Here is a 14,574-nt window from a genome sequence, read left to right as displayed (position 1 = left end):
GAATCATTTCATGGTACCTGTGAAATTCAAGGGCGACTCGGGCGGTCATGGGGCGTCACTTTATAACTGTAAAAGAATCCATTAATTTCCTTTGTAGAGGTCATTGAACTGGAAAAAAATGTACCTACCTAAGGTATTCGGTATTCTACAGACTGCACTTCGGGGAGTGTGCCCGCGATCTACACGAACTCATTCCACCATCCTTCTTTTATCTTCGGACTTCCAGACGTACGGCCGGGTTCAATCCCTATTTGGTGGATATCCCAACTATTCGCACAAAGCGCTTCACATGGTCCTTCATTATGCGCACTGCTAAGGAGTGGAATTCTCTACGGTAATTATTATTTATTTATTTATTCATGGGGAAATTAACAGAAAAATAATATACTAACTAGATGCCAAGAAAAAGAAATAAGTACACATACCTAATAATATGACTGATAGAGCTCGGTGGCGCAGCGGTAAACGCGCTCGGTCTGCGATTGTTGAAGTTAAGCAACTTTCGCAAAGGCCGGTCATAGGATGGGTGACCACAAAAAAAAAGTTTTCATTTCGAGCTCCTCCGTGCTTCGGAAGGCACGTTAAGCCGTTGGTCCCGGCTGCATTAGCAGTCGTTAATAACCACCAATCCGCACTGAGCCCGGGTGATAGTTTAAGGCCCGATCCGATAGGGAAGGCCCGTGCCCCAGCAGTGGGGACGTTAATGGGCTGATGATGATGAATATGTGACTACTTATTATATGCATAACTAAACTTAGACCACAAACAAAACACAATAACAACCAACCATAAACATAAACCAAATTATTTCGCAAAACAGTCTCGGAAACAAAAGAAAATTCAATATGGGTACCAACATAAACTTTACTTCCAACATCATTATACGTATTCAACAGTGTAAATGACCGCCATAATGGCTTTCTGTAGTCTTTCTTGGAAAATGGAAAACGTGGTCATCACTAAAAATAGACCAGATCAATAGTTTTCGGGTAACTATACAAGTTTGCTAGACACCGTTATACTAACCATAGGCCTTCATACGCAGAGAATAATGATCAATAATACGTATAGAACGGTAACTTTCCTCCCCGCACCAATTCGTATCGGGCGCCGAGCTAGATTTACCTCACCCCCTCTGGGTCTTACTTCAGTCTAAATGGTCGTAAGCTAAGGAGTAAAGAGGAGAACTGTCTGTCTCGCTCGCACTTCAGCAAGGTGGCATATGGTAAGAGAGATATTTTTTAACGAAACGTAATGTGTTATTTTCTTACTTTAGCGTGGTGTACTTTTGTGTGACAGAAACCTGACAGAGGACAGCAGTAACTATCAGTACCATACAGAGGCGGAGGACAGGAGTCTGGGCGCCATCCAACCCGCGTCAGACAGAGTACTGCAAGGCGAAATGCAAGAAGAAAACCACTGCCTTTTTTCCTTAAAAAAGTAGCATAACATTTAGGCAAATGATGAGACTCCAAAGGGCTGAGACATTCTCGTATTATGCATGGCGATATTTTCACTAACACAGTTGGCTCAACCATTATAGACGGCGATACAGCTCACTACTCATCACGTTCGTCTAACAGAAATTTCGACGAGGCGTGGGTACTTACTTATGATGTACATCTGACTACCCCTTAGGGTCGTGAGCTGATGTTATGTTGATATTTTCACCCCAGACAAAACGAGTTAAACACGTCAGAAAATTCCAAGAAGACCAATAATCTTACGTAGACAAATAATGCTAAAAGTATACTCACATTCCCGAGAAATGCGTTTCGGAGATATGTGACCTAACTTGTATTTGGCTGGTTTTCTTTCGCGGGAAAACCAGCCCAAAGAAGAAGTTAGAAAGGAAGTAGCTTCTGTAAAATCTGGACCTGTTAAATCTTCAGGTTAGGTAAGCGGACCCCGTGAGAAACGGGATAACGCTAGGGTGATGATGACGTTTATTGCACCTCCCCGACAAACGCTTCGACACTGTAATGTCGTGAACGTAAAAGGTATAATAAATAAATAAATAAATAATTGCGTAATTGTAGCACACAATATACATACAGGGTGATAGTGACATCGTAACGAAAACTGAGGGGATGATTCAGACCATGATTCTGAGTTAATATCAAGTGGAGTTTTCTTTCGGCGTCAGCGGACCCTGTGTAAAACTCGATAATGCTAGACAGATGATGGTGCTAGTTAATTCCTGATCTTAGTTAGTCTTATCCCACTTCTATTTTTATCCTGTTTTTGACGTGTCTAAGGGTGGTATTAATAAACGAATCTCAGCTGAGGCTGCCCTCAAGATCATGCTCAAGTCTCTGTTTTTATATGAGAACTGTCACATTGACATGGTCTTAAGGGCAGTCTCGAAGCTGAGATTAGTTTATTAATACCACCCTTATTGTAGATTTGGACAGACAAATGGGGAGCGCTGACGGCCTTCACCCGGTCTACATCATATCATATGATGAGCATAGACTTAGAATATTACTTTAAATTATTTTCAAAAAGTAGCTATATGAAGGTTCAAAATCACAGTAAAACAGTCACTAAGTAACTAAGAACATAATATTTACAAGGGATAACGATAAAGATAAAATGATGTATAAGCAAGAGTAGAGTGTAGACAAACGTGATAATGGTGATAATGGATGAGACATAACACCTTAGCAAATATACACCTTAGTAATAAAAAAGATATGCTCATTCTAAACTATAAATCATAAAATATAGTGTTTATCTATTAAGTGCTTCTATGCTGTTCTGGGAGCAAATAAAAAACATAGAACACGTTCAGCTGCTAGTCTTCCCGGGCATGTCGTAAAATCCGACAGAGGGATTGTGTCCTCTAACATGATGGACTTATGTTATGGCCGATAGGCTGATCCCTTATCACCATAAGGTTCATCATATCCAGCTTACGACATCGTATCAACAGCGGCTGCAAGTTGTATTTAATTATTTGTGGCTCTGCTCACCCCATTAGGGATTATGTATGGATGTATCTATTAAGTACTAGGATTACTTATTTTATAGTGCCATTCGAGTCAAGAAATATAAATTAAAATCTTCTTTTCAATCCTCTGGCCTGTTTATCAAAACTTATAAGTCTACACGCTCACAATCTACAAGTTACAAGTACGTGTAAATTACGTCTGTCAAAAAAAGTAGAGGGATGGTAAAATATACTTGTGAAATATATATTGAAACTTGTAACATGTAATTTACATGTAGTTTTGATAAATACATTCTTGTAATATTCCAAATTTTTACAAGAAAATTTCTTGTAATACAAGGCTTGTAAGTTTTGAGAACCAGGGCACAGGTCTCGGGGTCCGTATTTGGCAATTTCATATCATTATTATAACGACTACAATAAAATAATGTATTTGTTTTTATTTGAAAACCCTAAAATAAAATAACATTACTTGTTTCAAAGTCCGTTAGTTAATAAACACAGTATTTTCAACTCATTTAATTAATGAAGCAAGTTCTGTCGATTTGATTCGATTGTTTGAATTAATTATCATTATCATGTTTTTCCAGTGATGTTTTATCGTTGTATTTATATCGCACGTGTTTGTCAGCTGTTTTGTTTTTGATAACAAAATGGAACACGTTTCGGGGTCAAAAATACTAGGTAATTATAATTTATTTGCCAATGTCAAATTTTCTTCTCAGCTGGATGGATTTATTTTTTGGTATGTTTACGTTTCATATTCTGGAACATTCTATTTTCAAACACCAGGTGCGTCTGTGTGCGTGAGCACATGTCGAGTTTCATAGTGTGCGTGTTGTTTGTCAATGAAATTTGTATGTGTGCGAAATAAACTTACATTTGCTGCTACGATCGCCGCGTTTACGTACAATATTGTACCGTCAACCGGTTTCGCAGCTGCAAATGTAAGTTGGCATTGTTCCTGATAAGGTTTATATTGGATTTAGACACATCAATATCTGGTAATTTTCCCTGGTTCTTGTTTATGTAATTCAATACGAACTGCGCAGTTTCATGCCCTTTCAATGTACCTACCAACGATCCAATTGAATGACTTTCAAACTTCAATCAATTTTTGATTTAACAGATAGGGTATCTGTTTGATTTTTATTCCGATATCGTTTTAAAATACGTAACGTAATGGATGGAGTAAGTATTAAACAAAGAACGCGGTCGGTTTCTTTCTTCCCGGGAGTGTCGTAAAAACCGACAGAAACCGACGTGCATTCCTCGGTTCCCATATTATCTTTTCACTGTTATCAGCATTACAACCACCGCTTCACCATTGACCACTCCCCATACTAGACTTTGTATCAAAAGTGACTACAAATTGTCTCCTAATTAGCACTTACTTATGGCTCTGTCGAGCCCACAAGAGATCACAGTCGTGATTTTATTGACTCACTAGGTACATACATACATAAGTTAAAAAATAAGTAAATCTACTGTCATTTCCTTTCCCATAATATAAAGTTTAATTTCTATTTATTAAGCTAAATCTAAAATAAAAAAAAAATCTAAAAGAAAAAGTACGGTTTGTCAGGTGTGGGGTTCGAACCCACGCTCCCTCTCGGGAACCAGAGCTTAAATCTGGCGCCTTAGACCACTCGGCCAACCTGACTCGTTGAGAAGACGCTAAAATGTGCGTATACTTGCTTCAATATTGGCTCATTGCCGACTTTATTGCATCATTATTCATTCTTTTATAATTTTGTACCATTTTTTTTAACAATTACTATGTTGAGTACTATTTCCATTACATTTTTGTATTTAATACATATGATTTAAAAATAAAAGACATAACTTTAATATCATTGAGTGGAAAGCAAATTCCATTTGAATAAAATAATACTAGTTCCAGATATGAACTGAAAGTACTACAGGTGCGTAGGTTTATCATTATAAATTAATTCATTTAAAAATCATTATTTCATACATAGCGCCATCTATTATTTTAATTACGAACTTCTATGACTCATACCTCACTTACTTATCTCAGAGTGAATTGGGTTGGCATGGCAAGCAAATAGTTTTACGGTCGTTCGCTAGATGGCGGTGCTAAATAAAATATTGTATTTTTTGAATATAAATTTAGTTCGAGACGATTTCTGAAAAAAAAAAAGCAGCGTGGTTCATTCAAAGCAAAGACCATGGAAACTCCTCTTCTTAATACCAGCTATAAACAAACCACTACATCAAACCAATCATTTTATTTTGTTCTTAAAACACATATAGGTACGTTTGTCTAATTACTCAATAATTATTAAAAATAACGACAAGAAAATTAAAAAGAAGAATCGAGAAGGTGCCACCTACTTGGGTGCCCTGGTTGCAACCATATACTATACTGTGTTCCTTGATGCGAGTGTGGCACTTGCATGGTATAAGAAGACCAGGTATACTCGCTATGGTTACAGCTATACCTACTCGTGGTGGTGCCGGACCCAGACGCAGGACCCGTCCTCGGACACGGGGTAGTTACCTAATAATATTTATCTAAACCGCTTAAATAAGACGCTTGAAATTTGGCATGCAGGTATCTTAGTTAACTTAAAGCTTAGTTGCAACAGGATATTGCAAAATTCCCACGGAAACGGGAGTTAGCGGGAAAAAACATTTGTATGAAAAAATCGAAACCGCGTAAGATATATGTTTTCAATGTAGCATGCATGCATACCTTAGTAAATATAAAGTTTAGTTATGGCTGTATTTTGAAAAAAATGGGAGTTAGCGGGAAAAAAAAATGTATGAAAAAATCTAAACTGCATAAGTTAGATGCTTGAAATTTTATATGCACTCCCACACACACACAAAGATCTCTCTTTTATAACACGCCACGCGGACGAAGTCGCGGGCAAAAGCTAGTTAAAATATAAGTCCGACTAGGTTCCATAACAAAAAATCATCATCTCCCTAAACATTATCCCGTTTTTTCACAGGGTCCGCTTACATAACCTGAAGATTTGAAGATTGAAGATTTTCCAACCCCCGAAGGGAAAACCAGCCCAATACAGGTTAGGTCACATGCCTCCGAAAATGCTCTCCCTCTATTTAAGAGCTGCGCTCTTGTCGGTGGAGTAATCGCCATTCCTCTCTCCGAAAATGCATTTCTCTGGTAGGTATGTGGGTTTCCTCACGATGTTTTCCTTCACCGCTGAGCACGTGATAATCATTTATGATCCAAACATGAATTCGGAAACAAATTCGATAATCATTGGTTTAGGCCTGTGCTGGATTCGAACCTGGGACTTTAAAGTGAGCCAAACTACCCAACCAACTGATGATGATGATATTAGTAGAGATGTAGTTACCTAAGTATTATTTATTTATGTACCACCCGGCTCCAGGGGGGACTAGTCATCTTCTCTGCCCTCCACTGGGGCAATTCCTGTACGGCGCGTCCTCGCCGCGGGGGTGGGCGTGTCTGTCTTAATTTAGTACTTATACAAAATTTCATAATGTATCTTTAACCTAAAACACGACCCAATTGTCTTAAGGTGCCTCGACGTGTTGGCTTCGGCCCCACTGACACACGGGGACTCCATTCTCCTCACTACAAGGTCCGCCTGATGAAGGGCTGGCAGGCTGCTTCCCTCTGACCGGGCTAAGCACTTATTTAATGGCGGTGCTAGCTCGCCACGTCACAGGGTCGTCATTGGATAAAGTGCGAGTTTTGCTGCAGATATCTGTGCCAATAGATACCCCGCCCGCATCCTGATAGCCCTGTCGCCTCGGTCCGGGACTGCTTATTCGGTATTCACCTTACTCGCAGCTATCCTGCATACTATAGGAGTATTCCACTATCCGCCACCTGTGGCCCCGATAGTTAGTTGAGACTCGTCACTACAAATAATAATAAAACTTTTATTTTTGACAAACCACAACGTCCACAACACACACATACATTTACTTACACAATTTAACAACAAGACTTACTTAACCTAAGAATAAAATTACATAAAAACATAAAATAAACAGCCTATATACGTCCCACTGCTGGGCACAGGCCTCCCCTCAATCAACCGGAGGGGGTATGGAGCATACTCCACCACGCTGCTCCAATGCGGGTTGGTGGAGGTGTTTTTTTACGGCTAATAGCCGGGACCAACGACTTAACGTGCCCTCCGAAGCACGGTATCTTACTTTTTCGGACAATCAGGTGATTCAAGCCTGAAAAAAGTCCTTACCAAACAAAGGACAGTCTCACAAAGTGATTTCGACAATGTCCCCATCGGGAATCGAACCCGGACTTCCAGATCGTAAACCTAACGCTCTAACCGCTAGACCACGGAGGCTGTTGAGGAAGAATAAAATTGAAAACACAAAATATAAATGTAGATACATATAGAGGTATTATGTATGGGTAAATGTAAATGAAACGCTTTTTATGCAGCAAAAATACTGTAATTTTACTACTTCTATAATTCTACTTTAACATAACAAGGGATAGCAATACAAAGATGGCGGCGGCTCGGCCCTGGCTGGTGACGTCAGCAGAGTTGCAGGCGTCGGTGAAGCACTGACACACGGTCTCGAGGTGGTCCTCGTTATCAGCCTTGTAGCAGGGTTTGTAATGCTGCCGCCAGCCACACCCGCGGGTCACACGCACCTCTGGCTCGTAGTGCTTGTGGAGTACTGAAGGCAAACAATACATAACATAAATAGCCTAAGTCCCACTGCTGACCACACTCCACCACCTTGCTCCAGTGCGGGTTAGGGACGCGTTTGAGTTCGTAGCTCTGCACGTGCCGACGTGCATGAAAATATTTTACTTTTTCCGGACAATCAAGTAATGCAGCTATTTCTTTCTTGTATTATTTTTTGGCTTTCTGGCTTCGTGTTGCTCCTGATGTGGGCCGATACGACATTAGCCCAGCTAGTACCCTTTTTAGTTTTAAGTTTTACATTTCATATATGTTCAAATTTTAATATTAAGTAGTTAATGTAACGTCTTAAACCTAAATAAAGATTTTATCTATCTATCTATCTATCAATTTCCTAGTCAAATAACGACAGTCTCAAATAGTGATATCGACAATGTCCCCATCGGGAATCGAACCTTATGTCTGCTTCATTGAAGTGTAATTGGGCCGGCCATATTACGTATCTGATTTCGCAAACAGGCGTATCTGCAATATTTTGCTAAAAAAGTGTCTTATTGTTTTTTTTTTTTGACGTGACTTATTGTAGATTTGCCGCAGATGGCATTAACTACTTGGCCGGACAAATGGGGAGCGCTGAAGGCTCTCACCCGGGTCTTATTGACAAAAGCAAAAGGTGCAAATCAGATTCGCTAAAAATTTCAGATTTAAGGCCAGTGTGGGGAAGACCGGCATATTGTTCTAAAATTTGAGTTTGACTGGATTTATTGAACAAGATATTATTTGTAGACCAGTAAGTTAGTGACATCAGCAACATATAATACTTTATAATAACATCACTTTAAAATGCTACACACAAAAGCTCGCGTTATAAGATCTTTGTTTTTCATACACAATGGTACGAACAAAGTAATCTGAAAATCTGAATGAATTAGCGCTTTCCTGTTTTTATATTACATAACATTACCCATTTATTGTACGAAACAATAAATGTTTACATGCTCGGATCTGCTGAACACCCGATTACTCTAGCCATAGAGGCAGCCAATCAGCTCGCGACACCAAACACTTCAGGTCCCCGATACCGACCCCGCCGGCGTGGTCGACGATTTCCCTCATTCAGCGCTTATCGCTATCGACCCACTAGGGTCGATTAATTCTTTCAAATGTTTTTCCTTTCAGACGACGCCCTGAGCCGAGGTTCGCGCCCAACTGGGCACCCTCAGGCCTGTTGTCTTAAACGTTGTACCGGGTGAGAGCCTTCAGCGCTCCCCATTTGTCCGGCCAAGTAGTTAATGCCATCTGCGGCAAATCTACAATAAGTCACGTCAAAAAAGAAAAGGATCTGCTGAACCAATTTGGATGAGAAATAGACACATCACCTTATAGTAAAAACCACCAAAATGCTCCATCCCGCTCTGTTGCCTCCGGCTAACGACCTCCGTGGTCCAGTGGTTGAACGTTGGGCTCACGATCCGGAGGTCCTGGTTTCGATTCCCGGTAGGGAAATATCACAAAAATACTTTGTGGTCCCTAGTTTGGTTAGGACATTACAGGCTGATCACCAGATTATCCGAAAGTAAGATGATCCGTGCTTCGGGAGGCACGTTAAGCCGTTGGTCCCGGTTAGTACTTACTGATGTTAAGTAAGTAACTACTTACTCTCATGTAACGACTACTCGTTACATGAGCCTTTGGCGGCTCAATAGTAACCCTGATACCAGGGTTGATGAGGTTGGTACTCCACCTCCCAACCCACGCGATAGAATGATGTGCCGCTCCCGGGAAAGTTCCTTGGGAACGTTCCCTGCAGTAAATAGTAAAAAGTTATGGAAAATTAGCTTTATACCTAACTTTTAGGCAAATAAAACCAGAGTACAAGAAAGAACAATTTGAAAAAGGAAAGCAGCTAGGATCCTTAGTATTAAAGAGTTTTTACAACGGGAATATTTCCATTTTGCGTTGAAAAATTCCACTTGATACCAACTCAGAATCATGGTCTGTATCAAAACGAAAGTTTTCGTTACGATGTCTTAAACATCCTGTATTCTGTATAGAGATAAAAACTAACTGGTCTGCTCAATCTTCCTGCAGAAGAAGTTGTATCCCCCGGCGTCCCCGGAAACGGCCTGCACGCCATGCCGGCATTCGGTGATAGGCAGGAAGTTGTGAATTGTCTCAGGGTCGTACAGATTCGGGTTGAGGCACATCGAGTTGTTGGCGCTGTTGCATTCGAAGCATTTAATCGAGGACCCTGAGGATTCAGAAAGTAGATAGATAAAACACATAATAACGGGTTCTTACCACGTTTAAAGCAGGGATATGAGACTCCCGATATTTCGACACTGTTGCATGTGCCAGGATCACGGGATGGTCATCCCGTGAAATATCGAGAGTCTCATATCCCTATATATTCATATATTCTGATCCAAATATCAAGCAACAATATTTTTATAATTAAAACACATAATAACGGGTTCTTATCGCGTTTAAAGTAGGGATATGAGACTCCCGATATTTCGACACTGTTGCAAGTGCCATGGTCACGAGAGATCTCATATCCCTACTTTAAACGCGGTAAGAACCCGTTATTATGTGTTTTAATTACGATAATAACCGCGTAAACTTATAACAATGTATAAACAATATTTTTATATATGCCTCTGCCGTTACGTTCATCATCATCACCAGCCCATTAACGACCCCACTGCTGGGGCACGGGCCTTCCCTATGGATGGATAGGAAGATCGGGCCTTAAACAAAGGCTTAACGTGCCTTCCGAAGCACGGAGGAGCTCGAGATGAAAACTTTTTTTTTTGTGGTCACCCATCCTATGACCGGCTTTTGCGAAAGTGGCTTAACTTCAACAATCGCAGATCGAGCGCATTTACCGCTGCGCCATCGAGCTCCTCAACTCCTCAGCCGTTACGTTATATTTATATAATTATGCACCCAAGCAATTGGAAAATAGTTAATTATCACATGCAATCTGTACAACGCCATCTATATTGTATTTGGGAAACATAGCCTGGATAGTCCCTCGCTAAACTACTTACCAAAATGAACACACGCTAACAAAAACACAATATTTTTCAAAAACATTTTTATAACTCTATTATTTATTTTTACACTAGCGATTTATATTAGTGATTTAGTAATTAAATACATTTGGCACTAAGCAATCACTGAACGATACTGAACTGTCACTATAATGTGTAGTAAATACTATACTGTTCACAGTTTATTCACATGCATTCAAACGGCGCGTCCTTATTCTGATTACCAACTTACATACATATAACCACGTGCATACCGCTATGGGAGTAAGCAGAGCTGCAATACATAAACTCACGCCTTTAATTCCAATGGGGGTGGGCAGAGCCACGAGTAATCACAGATAACTCAAATACGAAGACGAAGCTTGTGCGGATTTTATTATGTATGAATTCTGATTACTATTCTGATTATAGGTACTTTGTGGATAAGCCGGACGATAAAATAGGCATCTCGCTGGTATGCAATCCGTTTTACATGTGGCGTGAACTTAATTCTGTCGGGTTATTGAAAAAATCCAAATTAAAAAATATCTTTATTCAGTTGGAAACATACGTAGTTACAGTTTGAAACTTTTTTTGAAACACTTTGAAAAACTTAATTTTTTGCATACCGAACGTAACATCCGCCTAAAGGGTTATTAGACCTACCTGACGAAGTCCTAAGATAGTTATGATGAACCTTATTAGTCATGTAGTTGGTTATCTACATTATTTAGGTATATTGTGACTTAATTAAAATTGTCATGAAAAGAAAGACGTAATACTTATGTCGATTTATTAAGTATGTGGTAAATACCTAATGAATTATGAATAAATGGAATGACCTAAACATATCTATCTGCAGTTTATAATCGTTTTGCTAGGAAGACCTCTTGACCCCTTGCCGATATCGGCAATCTATATAGTTAACCTTTCGTTGAAACAATAAACAAACTAAGTACATTTTAAAGCAGTAGTCTGCTTATCCCTGTGGGAAATAGGCGTGAGTTTATATATTTATGTACCTATCTATGTCGAAGTAGTAGTAGGAAGTCATAAGATTGATAGAGAGAACTACTTATCAGGAAAAAACAAAAATATAAAACAAATTCGTAATTTTTATTCGATAGTAACATCTTACAATAAATATTGAAGGTACTTTTATACTGTCATTTCACATCCCTGAAAAGTCCATTTATCAGTCCCAAAAAATAATTTAAATAATAAATTCTGTTGCTGGCTGTTTAAAAAATTTTAATTAGAAAAAGTAAATATTCCAAAATTCAAATTCCCCGCCATGTCCTGAAGGTCGTCAAGATGGCGACCGCGGCAACAGCTGACAGTTCGATTTCCCGCGCGTTGGCGCCATTGCACATGTCTCCAAAACACTGGCATACTGTCTCTAAATGGTCCTTATTGTCATTCTTGTAGCATTCACGTTTGTGCTTTATCCAGCCGCAGCCTCTAGTGATCCGAACTTCGGGTGTCTTGTCCACGTGGAGGACTAGAAAGAGCGAAACGATATTTATTTGTCACAGGTTTTTTTGAGAGTTTACCCAAATTGGCCTGACTAGAATCGATCCCGGGAGCCCTGTCTGGTGTGCTACACATCGAAGTTACTTATATAATATATAACGATGGATGGATGGATGGATGTAAAGTTAAGTACAACAAAAATACATTAAAAATGTCAAAACCAAATCGCATCTCGATCGCATTTTTGTCCGTAATTCCGCCATTTTGACACGCACTGTTTGGCGGGACAAGCCTGAAAATGGGAGTGTCTTTTTTGCGACCATTAGCTTTTGTGCCAATCCCAAATTAGCACAAAACCTGTGACAATAGATAACTGCTATTATAAATGAGCTACTAACAAATATGTTGCTTAAATTCAAATAAATGTCAGTCTATAAAGGCGATTCTCATACGAGACCGCGTACCAACGCGGTTAGCAGTGAAGCGGTAGGCAAGGTCGCATTGTAATTGCGTGTAATCTGTTGATGCCTCATCCAGCCAAGTAGTTAATGCCATTTGCGGCTAATTTACAATAACTCACATAAAAAAATAAATAAATACAAAAGCTGACACGCAAATAACGCCTCACCACGCACTTCACTGCTACAAAATCTGCGTCAAGTTACGAAAAACGGATCATGTTACTTTCGGACAATCAGGTGGTTTTTTTTTTGACGTGACTTATTGTAGATCTGCCGCAGATGGCATTAACAACTTGTCCGGACAAATGGGGAGCGCTGAGGGCTTTCTAGCTGATTGGCCGCCTCTATGGCTAGTGATCAGCTTGCAATGTCCTAACCAAATTAGAGATCACAAAGAAAAAGGAGTCATAAAACAAAATTAAGTAATGCTTACTAGTCTGAGTGATCTTTCTGCAGAAAAACCCGTCCTTGGTAAGCGAGCTGGGCAGCGACTTGGCGCAGTCCACTATTGGGATGATGGCGTGCATCTTCTGCAGGTGGAGATCCAGACACGCCGAGTTGTTCGCGCTGTTGCAGTGGAAGCACTTCACAGCTTCACCTGGCGACGGTATAGTCAATAAGTACGATAAGCTGCAAAAGATCAATTAGTTCATCTGCCTACCCCTTATGGGATGCAGGCGTGATGCTATGTTATATGTAATACAACATACAAAAAATAAATTAGGTAGGCTTGGCTGGCGTTAGGCCAAATGAAATTAGTACAAACATTTTTTTATGCGAACTGACCCCTGAAAAGTTTCAATTGCTATCATCTTGACACTGAATTTTCGATTTACTTTCGAGTACTTATTCTTAAACTGGCCTTGAAAAATTCTCAATTTTTAATAAGGTATATATGTTCACCTTAGCCTTTCACTTTTGACCTTATGAAACTTGTGCCGACATAAAGTCTATAAAAATTTCTGCAAAGTTTAATCCATCCATATCAATTGTTTGGAATCAAAATGTTTCCTTTCGTACCGAGCTAATTTTAGCTAGTAATTGGCCCCGATTCCTGCAGACATCTCTTAATTTTACTTTAAGTTATACCTGTCATTTTCTTATCCGCCGAAAAGGAAAGGGACGGATGATTGACAGCTCTTAATTTTAGGAAGAATGCGTAAATAAATGAATAACCCGGGCGAATTTTTAGACGGTTGTTTTAGATTTGTGCTTAAAATTGACGTGTGTTCCATAAATTTTATGCTTGTCGATTACCCGTCCCTTTCCTTTTCGGCGGATAAGAAAATGACAGATATAACCTAAAATAAAATTAGATGGTATTTACAGGAATTAGCACCAATGTTACCTAAAGAATAAATAACATTTTCGCTAAATAGACTATAAATTGTAATAAATAAATTCAAAGCTTTACGATCACTTACTTGTTTGGTAGAAGAAAAAAGTTATTATAACGCTGAGCAATAAATGGTTTCTGTTTCTCACAGCCATAATTGAAATAAAAATTTATACACTTAAAATCAATATTAGTGCCTGATTGAACAATAAAATATTTGTATTTTGTTAATAATTTGCTAATATATTTTTCTCAGGCGCTTCTCACTTAACTCATTAGGAACTTTATTTTACAAAAATCTTGTACTTTACAGGTCAGGTACATTAAATTGTAACTTTCCAACTTAAGATTCGTTCTGCTTCAGCTAAAGTCGGTTTTGAACTGTGTGTCATGCAGATTGTGTTGGGGTTATAACTCGAGCGTCCTTTGTGGCGCGGCGATGGAGCAACAAAGGGTTGAACTGGATATATTCGGATCTAATCCTGTAGAAAGGTACATGAGATTGAGAAAGGAAACGTTAATAAAGATCTGCTGGATTCGCACTAACGTATTGTAGTCAGACTTGGTGAATACCTGCGTAAACCGATTTGAGGAAATTGAAAGCAGTTTAACATCTGATTTGTCACTACAGGTCCCCTTTGCGCCTATTTGCTATTGAATAGCAACGCTA

The 14,574-nt window shown here is 39.3% G+C and overlaps 2 protein-coding genes and 1 non-coding gene across 3 annotated transcripts; all 3 read right to left on the bottom strand.

Moving 5' to 3' along the window:
• Positions 1-4,532: 4,532 nt before the first annotated feature.
• Trnal-uaa (transfer RNA leucine (anticodon UAA)) lies at positions 4,533-4,616 on the bottom strand. The gene has a single exon. It is a non-coding gene; the product is annotated as a tRNA-Leu (tRNA).
• Positions 4,617-7,377: 2,761 nt separating this feature from the next.
• On the bottom strand, positions 7,378-10,815 carry LOC126374039 (uncharacterized). Its single transcript, XM_050020492.1, has 3 exons — positions 10,653-10,815; positions 9,668-9,850; positions 7,378-7,630 (listed from the first exon to the last, which is right to left on the bottom strand). The coding sequence occupies exons 1-3, from the start codon at positions 10,696-10,698 to the stop codon at positions 7,422-7,424; spliced, it is 438 nt and encodes a 145-aa protein (XP_049876449.1). The 5' UTR covers positions 10,699-10,815; the 3' UTR covers positions 7,378-7,421.
• A 916-nt stretch (positions 10,816-11,731) lies between these two features.
• LOC126374038 (uncharacterized) lies at positions 11,732-14,170 on the bottom strand. The gene is made up of 3 exons (XM_050020490.1): positions 13,993-14,170; positions 13,002-13,166; positions 11,732-12,135 (listed from the first exon to the last, which is right to left on the bottom strand). The coding sequence occupies exons 1-3, from the start codon at positions 14,057-14,059 to the stop codon at positions 11,915-11,917; spliced, it is 453 nt and encodes a 150-aa protein (XP_049876447.1). The 5' UTR covers positions 14,060-14,170; the 3' UTR covers positions 11,732-11,914.
• Positions 14,171-14,574: the final 404 nt, after the last annotated feature.

Source organism: Pectinophora gossypiella, chromosome 16 (assembly GCF_024362695.1).
Source record: "Pectinophora gossypiella chromosome 16, ilPecGoss1.1, whole genome shotgun sequence".
Lineage (NCBI taxonomy): Eukaryota > Metazoa > Arthropoda > Insecta > Lepidoptera > Gelechiidae > Pectinophora > Pectinophora gossypiella.
The sequence above is the reverse complement of the archived record's forward strand: the minus strand, read 5'-3'. Positions and strand labels throughout refer to the sequence as shown.

Excerpts from the sequence above, each read along its gene's own strand:
- LOC126374039 (XM_050020492.1), bottom strand. The coding sequence starts at position 10,698 with ATGTTTTTGAAAAATATTGTGTTTTTGTTAGCGTGTGTTCATTTTG. Across the intron at positions 9,851-10,652 it reads GTTAGCGTGTGTTCATTTTG|GGTCCTCGATTAAATGCTTC; the intron begins GTAAGTAGTTTA and ends CTGAATCCTCAG. Across the intron at positions 7,631-9,667 it reads CAGGAAGATTGAGCAGACCA|TACTCCACAAGCACTACGAG; the intron begins GTTAGTTTTTAT and ends GTTTGCCTTCAG.
- LOC126374038 (XM_050020490.1), bottom strand. The coding sequence starts at position 14,059 with ATGGCTGTGAGAAACAGAAACCATTTATTGCTCAGCGTTATAATAACT. Across the intron at positions 13,167-13,992 it reads TTTTTTCTTCTACCAAACAA|GTGAAGCTGTGAAGTGCTTC; the intron begins GTAAGTGATCGT and ends TACCGTCGCCAG. Across the intron at positions 12,136-13,001 it reads CAGAAAGATCACTCAGACTA|TCCTCCACGTGGACAAGACA; the intron begins GTAAGCATTACT and ends CGCTCTTTCTAG.